We start from the raw sequence: 11,866 nt of genomic DNA, 5'->3' as shown, positions 1-11,866 counted from the left end.
AAAGAAAGAAAGTCAAGTCAGTCAGGACCTAGTTGAGTTCAGAGTCTGATCAGAATTTGGTCCTTGACAAGGGCCTGGCATCAGGTAGGATCCCCACACTTTACTTCTTCCACAGGGTCAACAGAGGTCACAAGTACAGATCTAGTGTAGGGAAGTGATATGAACTCCTCTTTGATTGCTTATGTTTTCTCAAGGAAATACCAATGAACATCATGAGAAGATTTGGTACTGATGCTTGTGGGGATTACTGTAGATAAACAATAGAGATTATTTTAATAGGAATTTCATTAAATCTGTATAATACTTTTGATAGTATGGCCATTTTGTCAATGTTAATTCTGCCTATCCAAGAGCATGAGACATCTTTCTGTCTTCTAAGATCTTCTTCAATTTCTTTCTTTAGTGTTCTGTAGTTTTCATTGTAGAGGTCATTCACCTCTTTTGTTAGATTGATTCCCAAGTATTTTTTGAGGCTACTGTGAATAGGGTAGTTTTCCTAATTTCTCTTTCAGTGTATTCATCACTGTTGTATAGGAACACATTTGATTTATGGGTGTTGATTTTATATCCTGCTACTTTGCTGAATTCATTTATTAGTTCTAGAAGCTTTCCGGTTGAATTTTTTGATAGTCTAAGTATATAATCATGTCATCAGCAAATAGTGATAGTTTGAGTTCTTCTTTTCCTATTCATATCCCCTTAATTTCTTTCTTCTCTCTAATTGCTCTGGCTAGGGTTTCAAAGACCATGTTGAATAGAAGTGGTGAAAGAGGGCATCCTTGTCTTGTTCCAGTTTTTAGAGGGAATGCTTCCAATTTTTCCCCATTTAGAATGATGTTGGCCTTGAGTTTAGCATATATAGCTTTTACAATGTTGAGGTATATTCCTACTATCTCTAGTTTCTCTAGTGTTTTGAACACAAAGGTGTGCTATATTTTGTTAAATGCTTTTTCTGCATCTATTGAGAGGATCATATGATTCTTATTTTTAAATCTATTGATGTGATGAATTATGTTTAATGATTTCTGTATGTTGAGCCAACTTTGCATCCCTGGGATGAACCCCACTTGATCATGGTGCACTATCTTTTTAATGTTTTTGTATGTGATTTGCAAACATACTACAGTGATACAGCCACATCTATGTTTACAGCAGCTCAATTCACAATAGCTAAACTGTGAAATCAACCTATGTGTTCTTCAACAGATGAATGCATAAAGAAAATGTGGTATATATACACAGCGGAATATTAATTAGCTTTAAAGAAGAATGAAGTTATGGCATTTGCTGGCAAATGGATGGAGCTGGAGAATATCTAAGAAAAACAAGCCAATCCCAAAGAACCAAAGGCCTAATGTTTTCTCTAATTTGTGAATGCTAATTTACGATAAGGGGGGCACTATGGATGAATAGAGGTACTTTGGATTAGATAGAGGGGAGTGAAGAGAGGGGAGGGGCATGGGGGTAAGGAAGGATAGTAGAATGAATTGGACATTATGACCCTATATGCATTTGATTACATGACCTGTGTATATCTACATCACGTACAATCAGAAGAATGAGAAGTTATCCTCCATTTATGTATGATATGTCAAAATGTATTCTACTGTCATATATAACTATTTAGAACAAAAAAAAATAGGGAATAGAGATGTGGAAGATTCAGAAAGTTTGTCCATTTAGGGATGTTACCAAGAGATTAGGAAGGAGGGAAAAAGGAGAAGAAGGGATGTGTATTAAGGTGAGAATTAATTGCTCTGGGTAAGCTGGGTAAGCTGGGTAAGGACGGGCTTGGTGAATGGCAATATATGATATGACAAGATCATTGTATTGTCTTGAGCAACTAATTAAAAAAAAAAAAAAAGAAGGTTGTCCATAAGGGGGCATTAGAGAGGGAGCTGGAAGAACAGGAGGTAGTTCTGTGCGTGATCAGAGGAGGGAATGTGAGAAATGGATATCATGGACAGGCCTAGATTCCCCTGATGACGTCTAGTGCATGACCATGGGTAGGGAAACCTAGGAGGGCAGAGAATATCCCTGAGGACAGAAAAGCTCTGGGCTGTGGCCTGTTCAGCCTTGTGGGCGCTGACGTCGCAAGGAAGGATCAGAGGGGTGAGGACTGAGTAGAAGACAGTGAGTGTGACACGTGAGAAGTGCATTCAAAGGCTAGGTGAGTGGGAGGAGAATGACCCAACTGGTGCAGGTCTTGAATGTGGAGAATGGGGTCAGCAAGTCCTGGACATCATCAGTCCCATCCCTTAGCTGAATAACATCAGAATTGGGAAGGACAGTTCGTGTGTTCCCCAGAGGGAGACTGACAGCAACCTCACAGGGTGCCCACATGGGTAGGCCCAGATCTAGCCAATCCTAGGCAAGCCCCGCCCACTGGTCTGTATGCTTTAGATGACACAGGAACTTCCGGTTACTGTTAGGATTCCGAAGGCCTGACTTGGGGAGGCTGCTGAGCCGGTACTCTTTGCTGGAGCCATTCTGGCTGGTACCAGCTCATTCTTCTTGGCTTCCTTAGCCTAGATCTCCGAGTTTTCGACCGAAAATCATCAGAAAAGATGGATTTTCTTCCTGGGTTGGTGTCGTTCTGTCTCCCTGACCTGCAGATGGCAGTGCTGCGCTATGTAGTGGCCTGCCCGCCTCGTGGCCCGCCTGGTGGCCCGCCCCTCGCGTTAGAAAAAGCGGCTCAGAACGTTTTCCTGGAGAAAGGCCGGTTCTTCCGGTGTCCAGGCCAACCAGGTTTTGGGGCTGGATTGCTCTCTTATGGGAGGGCCCTTGCGAAAATTCACCATCAGGAAACAAAACCTTTTTGTTTTTCAAATTTTCAATTCTCCTGTGAGGCTGCCTAGATACCTTTTATTTTGGCATCTCTGAAAGGTCTAGTTGTTTCCTTTCCCCAACTGGCCCTGGCGTTATAAGTATATTCATCCTTGATGATAATCATTCATTCTCACTGTTGAAGACAAATAATGTATAATGAAGAAAGCCAGTTTTATATAGTTTTGGTGACTGTGCCCCTAAATTCTTATTTACTATATCCTTATTTCACCGCCTCGGCCCCACCCCCACCCCCAGCCCTGCTTACATGACCCAAATCAATAATCCAATGCATCCATCATGCAGAGTTAACCTTTAATAGATTGGGATGTTTCCCTGGACTTTATTAATAAGATTTTTAAAAATGAGGTTCATACTGCATCTTACCTAAACATCCTGCTTTTAAAATTAATTTTTCCATTTTTGAAAAATCATTTTATATTTTTAGTTTTTTGTTGTTGTTGTTGTTGTTTAAAAAGTAAAATATTTTGTAAAATGTTGAAAGTTTCAGTAAGACTCTAGGTCAAAATACAGTAACCCATGATCCAAAGACAGCATCACCATTCACCCTTAAGAGGGCAGGAACTGTGGTGGATGATTCGGTTCTATCCTTAGCACCTGGAAAAGCACCTTGAATGTACTGAGCACTGAATAAGTATTGTGGAGTAAAATAATATTTGCATTTTCAGTCATTTTTATATGTATATGAATGCATATATTATATATACACACACATATATATAAAATCAGTGTTTTCATAACATTGGATTATGATACAAACAATAGTTTTCTGCCTGATTATTTTTTTCACTTAAGTATTTTGTAGTCAGCATTTGCCTATGTCAACCACTTTTGTTGAAAATTTTTACTGGCTTCAGGCTTCTCAATTCACTTATGGAAAGTCATTTATTTGGCTGGTAACAGACTCAGGACATAGTCCTGGTCTTTTCAGGATCAAAGTTTTTTTTTTTTTTCATCCGATAGTAATCTTTGTGAGGTTTTAGTAAATAAGATACTGCAGAATTCCCTTGATATATATAGGAACACTTTTATTGTTATTCCATGTTTTGATTGACTATATTCCTGCAAGAACCCTATCCTGGATAATAGTCAATTCTTAGAACTGAGATTTTGAAAAGCATCTCAAGGTTATTTGATCTAGTATTGAAAAACTATAGTTAGCCTGATGCATTGGATTATTGATTTTGGTCAGGTGCAGGGAGGGGGTGAAAAAAGAATATGTTAATAAGAATTTAGGGGCCCAGATACCAAAATGATATTGCAAGTAAGAACACAAGTCACTTGACAGTAAACAGTATGTTTGAAGTGACCTGGTCTTAATGATAATGTTCTTTCTTTCCCCAAGTCCAGCTAATATTTTTATTTTTCCCTCTTTCCACATTATTTATCAGTGCATTATAGTTATACATAATGATGGAATTTTTGGTTACACTTTAATACATGCACACAATAAAATAATGTAACTTGGCTAAAACTTCTCTCTTCCCTTCCTGTATCCCACCCACTCTTTGGTCCCTTTCCTCTACTGATCTCCATTGGTTTTTATAAGACCCCAGCACCTTCACCTTTCTCTTCCTTCTTCCTCTCTTGCTTACACATATGAAAGAAAATATATGACCCATGACCTTTAGAGTTTGGCCTATTTTGCTTAACGAAATGTCTCTAATTACATCTATTTTCCTGCAAACAACATAATTTCATTTTTTCCTTACAGCTCCAATATGTGTATAGACAACATTTTTTTATCCACTCATCCATTGATGGACACCTAGGCTGGTTCCATAATTTGGCTATTGTGAATTGTGCTGCTATAAACAGGGCATGCATGTATCACTGTAGTATGATGACTTTAATTCTTTAGGATAAATACCAAGGAGTGATATAGTCCAGATAATATTTCTACTGCTCCTTTGGCATACTGCACATGTGTGGACATATTTCCTACAGAAGAAAATTTCCTTTTAAGCAGCATAGCACACACAAAAAATCTGAAGTCATTTATTTATATTGACAACTTATTTTGGATAAAGACATTCTTTGATTGGATATCCAGTTCTTCACAAATTTTCTCTTCCTATAATAGCTTTGCCACTTCAATTACTGAGGGACATTTAGCTAGTTCTTAACAGATTCAGGACATAGCCCTGGCCTTTTCAGGTTCAAAACTCTTTATTATGTAGTAATCTTTGTGAGGTTATAGTAACAATATAGCATATTTACTATTTAAATATTGACCACAGAGATCTAGGTCTCAAGAGAACTTCCCTTTTAGTCTCAACTCTACCAGATTTACTTATTTAAATATCTAGTCGCTTTAATTTTCTAGGTATGACATTTCCTCAATTTTTAGAAGAGAAGTCAGGCCAAACTAGTGGTTGGCACAGGGAAGCAGATCCAGGGAAGGGTGTGGTTAAAGAACCCCTGTTCTCAACAAAAGATCTTCCCCTTTTATTAAAATATAGGGGAATTATATTATTTTGTATAAAAGAGGTTTTTGTTTGTTTTACTTTAGAAAAGAATTTAAAATCTGCTGATCTACATGATCTCTAAGATTACCTTTGTGTACAATCTCATAGATAGGAAGATCAGAGAGAAAAGAAATCATAAAATTACTACATTGTGCTATATCCTTAGAAGTGCCATACATATAGAAGTAATCTCTAGCAAAATGGATGAGAATAATGTCTGGTTACAGGGTGTCTACAAGAATCATAATGTAAAACACCACAATCTGATTACTTGATATCAGAGGATTGGGGGCTGAAGATGTAATCTTAACATTATTACAAACATTGTTGAGAGAAGAATATTTTAAGGATGTCATCAGCCACAATCTCATGGAGACAATCAATTGAAATCAACTCTATGTCATAATACTCACTGACAGAGCCAACAGTAATGTTCTAACAACACACAAGGAATGTCTCTTCAGTGTCTCTATACCACTCTATAAGGGCTTTAAGAGCAAATAGACACTGGAAGCTTCAAAAGTCTTAAAAGTTATCATAAGGAGGGAGTTAAAATTACATAACCTGGAACTGTAATTTCAGGGAATGAAGACAATGAACATGTTTAGATAAATTTTGAAAACTTGGCCATAAAAATGTGTTCATTTGCAAGTGTCAGTGACTTCTGAAGCTCTCTGGGGAAAATAAACTTAGAGCATCACTATACAGAGAGTTCCTGTTTGTAATTTTCCTGAGTGCTTGTGAATGTACCTACAACTGTAAATATATTTGAGCAGCAGATGCAGACATAATTTCTTAGACAAGAAATCAAAAATATGTATTGGCATAGGCTTACAATTTAGGTATCGAAAGATCAATTCTTTGCAATCTATTTGCAGGAAAAGGAGAAGAGATAGCAACTTAGAAGACAATCACCACTGCTCCCATTTCAAAAGGACTAAGAGAAACTTTCTCTTTCAGGATTTTCAGAATACAGAGGTAGGAAATATAGTCAGATAACCTCTCTCTATTTCATTCATTTCCTAAACTAAATGATTCAGTTTGATCTCTGTAATGAGAAGAATATTATTCCAAGAAACTATTTAAAAAATAGTGTTCCTTGAATTCAGAGACTTCTGAGCCCCAGACTTTCAGCATGATTATCAGTATCCTACAGGACTATGGAAAGGAAAAACAGAGTTTGTTAAAACACAATCAGTAGGAATTAGGTCCTAGATATTTATTCCACATATATAAACAAGAAATAATAATTTTACTGCTCTTATTTTTAGATGGAAAATACATTTTCAAGCAAAACATATGTTATTAAATAGAAGTCAATTCTTGATTTCTCCTTGGAAAAAGTGAAAATACAGTTGAAGGATGGTTTTAGTGATTTTGTAAAACTTGAACAGTGCTGGAATTGAAGAGTTTGAATTTTAATTTGTCCCACTAACCTGCTAAGGTGCTCATTCCACTTTCAAGCTAACCTTGTGTCTCTTCTTTCACCTTTATTCCAAGCTGAAATCTGCATTCACTTCCTCTTATTTCACTGTCTTCTCAATGTTGATCTGAGCTGGTCTCTGAATCGCAAATAGCTGTCCCTGCAGACTTCTTAGCATGGCATCCAAGGACCCTGATGACCTAGCCATATCTTCTTCTTGCATATTTTGTCTCCCAGTCTCTCTTCTCTGGAAGGCACTGGCCACAACATGGTATTAACTTTGTCTCCTCAAGGACTGTTCACCCAACTTGTGGTCTTCTTCTTCTCCCCATTGGTCACACTCTGCCTATTAATATTCTCTCCACCCTGCAAGGCCTAGTTCATGTGCCTTTCATTTTAAGAAACCTCCCCTTTCTCTAGTCAGCATTCTTTGCTGCATTCCCCTCATTGGAAATAAACACAGTGCTGTCGTTTTTTAAGCATTCTCCTTGATTTGGCTCAGGAACTACCTATTGAATCCCTACATAGTCCTGGCAAAGTTCATCCTTGCACATAGATATGCAAGTACCTGTTCAGACAATGGTTGGAGTCAGAACAAATTTTACCTACTCAAGAGCCTTTCAGAAGTGGGGCCCTGACACGTAACTGTGAGTCCAACTGACAAAAAGCCCCACATGTGATTCTGCTACTTATCCCAAATAGAATATGGCAAATCTCTGCTGGACTCAAAGCATCTCTGCTGATGGGGTAAACATGGAGATTTCATTACGGCCCAAATACACCTAAAATCCCGACTTTGCACACAGACCTGGGCCCCAGGATTTCTGTGATGTGCCTTTGTGAATTTTGCTTGTTGAGCTATCCTTCAGAGTCTTCACGGATGTGATAATATTTTGCCACATACATGAATTTATGAGGACTTCTATACTATATTTGCCTGGCACAGAGATAAGCATTAAGTGTATATTTAAAATCAGAGAAAAAAGCAGTGATCTTTGTAGCTGTCCAGTCGGATAGGCATTCTGATGAGAAGTTTCTATGAGCACTTAAGAGAAGTATGAGAAGGATTCCTATTTTATGAGTCTTTCTCCATCATGAAGCCTTTAGTGTCTCATTCATCCTGGTTAAAAAAATGTTTCCTTTCTTAAATCAAGCTTAGCAAGGTTAAATGATTCTTAATAAAGACTGAAGTTGTGACAGTTAAAACCATATACTGTTAAGGAGCAAAAATTTTCTTCCAGTGAATCTGAGAATAAAACAATTCATGCAGCTGGATATCTCTCAGGAAGAACATTCACAAAGGTGAAGTGCAACAAAGCACAGATGATCTGGTATGGGCTATGTTTATTACATAGATTGCACTCTTGGACTAGGTGATGTTATTGTATATGAGCTTTAGACGTTCTTTAGTAGTTTAAAGAAGAATAAACCTTCTTCCTAAAAATTCCATTTATAGCATAACAGTTCATTATAACTCTTGGCATGGATTTCAGAAGTGACTGAATTCTAAAGCAGATTTTCCTTGGTTTTATAGTAGCATATTGTAGTTTACTTATGAATAAAATCTTATTATTCCCGAAAGTAATAGATTTGTTGTACATGAGTTAGAATGTGAAGATACCCCAAAAATAAAACTAAAGAGTATTTGAAATCTTTATCTGTATTGCTGTTTTTGACATTTATACATATTCATCATATTTTTTTGTTGTTTTGTGGTTTGAACTGCAGGGCCACTGAGTCACATCCCCAAGGCTTTTCATTATTATTATTATTATTATTATTATTATTATTATTATTATTATTATTTTAAATTTTGAGATAGGGTCTCACTACATTACTGAGGCTGGGTTTGAACTTGTGATACTCCTACCTCAGACTGAGCTTTTAGTATTTCAGGTATGAGCCACCATGCCCAATCAGCAGAAATGTTTTAAAACCACATGAGAAACTACATGTACTGATTTCCATCTTCCCAAGTGATGTTAGGGTCATCTTCCTGTATTAGCAAAATGCAACTAAACTATCATTTTTAATGGCTCTGAAGGTTTTATTGTGTGATAGTTACAGTACACTTTGACTACTGTGCTGTTTTTAAATCTTTAGTTGATTCTTATTTTCAGTTATTAGAATTTTTTTGATGTGGACTGGGGATGTAGCTCAGTGTTAGAGCATTTACCCAGCAGCACACAATGAACAGTTTTAGTTGTGTCTCTACACAAATAAAGTAAAAATAAAACTATTTAAATTGCACAGATATTGGATAGATCCAGTTTTTCTTCACAATGATTCTAAAGGATTCCATTATCCCTATGAATTTAAGTGTATTATTCCGTTTCTCACCATAGCATCATCCTAATGACACTGTAAAGTGGATGTGTTTGTAATGTTAGATAAATATTGGATTCACTGGAAATGATTTGTCATTATTATTTTTCAGACAGTACTTGAAAGCAAAAGCAGTGCAGAAAGCCAACTGAGAGGAAACCAGATGTATGCGGTGGGTTATTTATCCAATACATTAGTTACTTAATTTATGAAAATTCATAACTAAATCATATGACAATGGAGTTCCAGATTTTTACATTCAGGGCTAGCAAAATAATTGGTTAATTTTTTTGCAATTGTTTTGCTATCTAGTCCTCATGTCTATTTGATGGCCCTTGCTGATGACTTTTACACGTGGCTTCATTTGCTCCTCTTTTCCCTTTCATAGATAGTTCTTTTAACATAGGAATATAATTGCATGAAGAGCAATGTAGGTTGCCCACCAAATTTTCTGGGCAATGTAGTGTATAACTTTAGATCAGGATCTCTAGGGCTGGTGTTGTAGCTCAGTACAGTAGAGTGCTTGCTTAATATGTGTGGCACTGGGTTCAATTCTTGAAGCCTCATATAAATTAATTAATTAATTAAAGGTCCATTGACAACTATAAAAAAAATGTGTAGCTCTAAATGACCTGGCTCATGATGATTCTTGGTATAAGTCATATTACTGTTGCTTTTAGAAAAGATCGCCTTGTGAGAAATACAACACTAACACTGTGAAATGTTAACTCTAGATAAGGTGTCTTGCCATGAATTCCTCCTTTGAGAACCCTAACATTGTAAGGCAAGAAAATCTTGAATATGACTGGGTTCAGGGATCCCTGAGTGGCTTCTGTGAGATGATAAAGACTGTGAGTGATGTTATTTCAATGAAAAACAATATTTCTTTCTATTTATTTATTTATTTATTTTTGAGTAGCAGTTAAACCCAGGGTGCTGAACCAGTGTACCAAATTCCCAATCTTTTTATTTTTATTGTTTTATTTTGCGACAGTGTCTCATGAAGTTGCTAAGGGTCTTGATAAGTTGCTGAAGCTAGCTTTGAGCTTGCTATCCTCCTACCTCAGCCTTCCATGCTGCTTGGATTGCAGGCATGTGCCACCATGCCAAGTTATGAAAAACAATCTTAAGAGAAAAGAGACATACAAACTGGACCAAGTCCACAGATAGAAGACTGATGAATGCTGAGCATCACAAAGGCCAACTGTAAACCTAAATTTCATTTAAAAAAAAAACTATGTCCACTGCCTGTCAGCACACATGTGGACCTTGATTTGATAAAGGAGGACTGTATATGTTCACCATCAGGAGATTTGTACAGAATCATCACATATTTGCATGTATATATGGATGCATATATGTGAGTGAATATATGTATACAACAATTTATTTGCTTCATCTTAACTTATACCCACAGTCTGTCTTACTTTTTATGATCTTAATTTCTCATAAATTCTGTAATATCAATTGGTATTTCTCTTAGAGGAGGAGAAAGTACTTATCTGATGTTTGGAATGAGTGGTATAAGCAGGAGCTGAGGATATATGGAAGGATTTGGAATTAGAAGGCCTATGTTGTCCTCACCCTGACATTTCCTAGCTATGGGACTTGGGCAAATCAGGGATCTGTTTCCTCATCTGTAAAATAGTGGTTGTTAATCCTAGCTTCATTTATAGAGTTGATGTGAGGGTGGAATTAACTACCTTCAGGGACTTTACTTTCTAAACCTTTAAGTCTTGTATGGACTTTGATACTGCTACTCTCCAAACTGAATATGAAAAATGTGACTGTGGCATAATGGTAACCTATTTCTGCCTTTCTATCTGTAGTCTTCAAGCAGTGTTATTGAAAGGAACATCAGCAGCATTCATAGCCCAGTGAGAGCAGGTGGACCAGAAAGCAGCTTAAACCAGATTATTGCTGAATACAACCTGAACACCCGTCAGTTCTTCCATGAGGAAAATATGCTGTCCCAAGGTCATTACTGCCAAATCAATCAGATCTTGAAGGAGGCTCACTTCTACAGCTTACAGCAGCGAGGACAGCCTCCAACTTGGTGAAGTAGTAGTCCTTTGTTCCAACTTAAAACGTGTTTATAAAAGCAATCACATACACATGAAAAAGGTCTTGAGGTTTCTGTCTATATTTTAATGACAGGCTTATGGGCCATTGTTTATTTGCAATTTCGCTGCACTAGTGCAATTTCAAAAGGGCTTTAATAAAATGTTTGTTTTATTCTTTTCAAGTTTGGTGTCAAATTCACATGAAAGTAATAATATGAGGAATCTTGTGCAATTGAATACATTCTGTCTCCAAGTCAGACATGTGTCCAAATCTGTCAGTGAGACTCTTCGTGACAAATGTCTTTTGAGAGTATGATTTTTTTTTATTTTTTAAAATTCAGTAGCCCAGTAAAGTATACGTAGTTTTCATAATGAAAAATTGTGCTCTATATGTGTAATAAGAATTGTAATGCATTCTGCTGTCATGTATTAAAAAAAATAAAATCAATAAAAACTAATGAAAAATACCCCTAAGATGTAATTTAACATTACAAAAAACTTGACTCATCCTTGTGCTGAAATGGACTGACATGATGATCCTCATAAGTTAGATGTTGTACTGAAATTACTCTCTATGGGTAATGGCAAGAATTAAACCTAGTATAGACCATGAAAGTGAAAAGTTCTAATTGTCTCTATTCTTTCTAATTCCAAGGAGAGTGTTTCTAGTACACTCAGATACTCCCTGTGTCCTTAATCCTGCAGAACTTGTACCTCAGACTTGCTAGAAAAACTGGTCA

At 36.6% G+C, this 11,866-nt stretch overlaps 1 protein-coding gene across 1 annotated transcript; it reads left to right on the top strand.

Moving 5' to 3' along the window:
• The first annotated feature begins 9,144 nt into the window (after window positions 1–9,144).
• LOC131424468 (protein FAM104A-like) lies at window positions 9,145–11,522 on the top strand. The gene is made up of 2 exons (XM_058582056.1): window positions 9,145–9,235; window positions 10,893–11,522. The coding sequence occupies exons 1-2, from the start codon at window positions 9,227–9,229 to the stop codon at window positions 11,121–11,123; spliced, it is 240 nt and encodes a 79-aa protein (XP_058438039.1). The 5' UTR covers window positions 9,145–9,226; the 3' UTR covers window positions 11,124–11,522.
• Window positions 11,523–11,866: the final 344 nt, after the last annotated feature.

The sequence above is a fragment of the Marmota monax genome, unplaced genomic scaffold (assembly GCF_021218885.2).
Source record: "Marmota monax isolate L192 unplaced genomic scaffold, Marmota_monax_Labrador192_F-V1.1 WCK01_AAM20220418_F8-fsc00223, whole genome shotgun sequence".
NCBI lineage: Eukaryota > Metazoa > Chordata > Mammalia > Rodentia > Sciuridae > Marmota > Marmota monax.
This window is presented reverse-complemented; position numbering and strand designations above follow the sequence as displayed.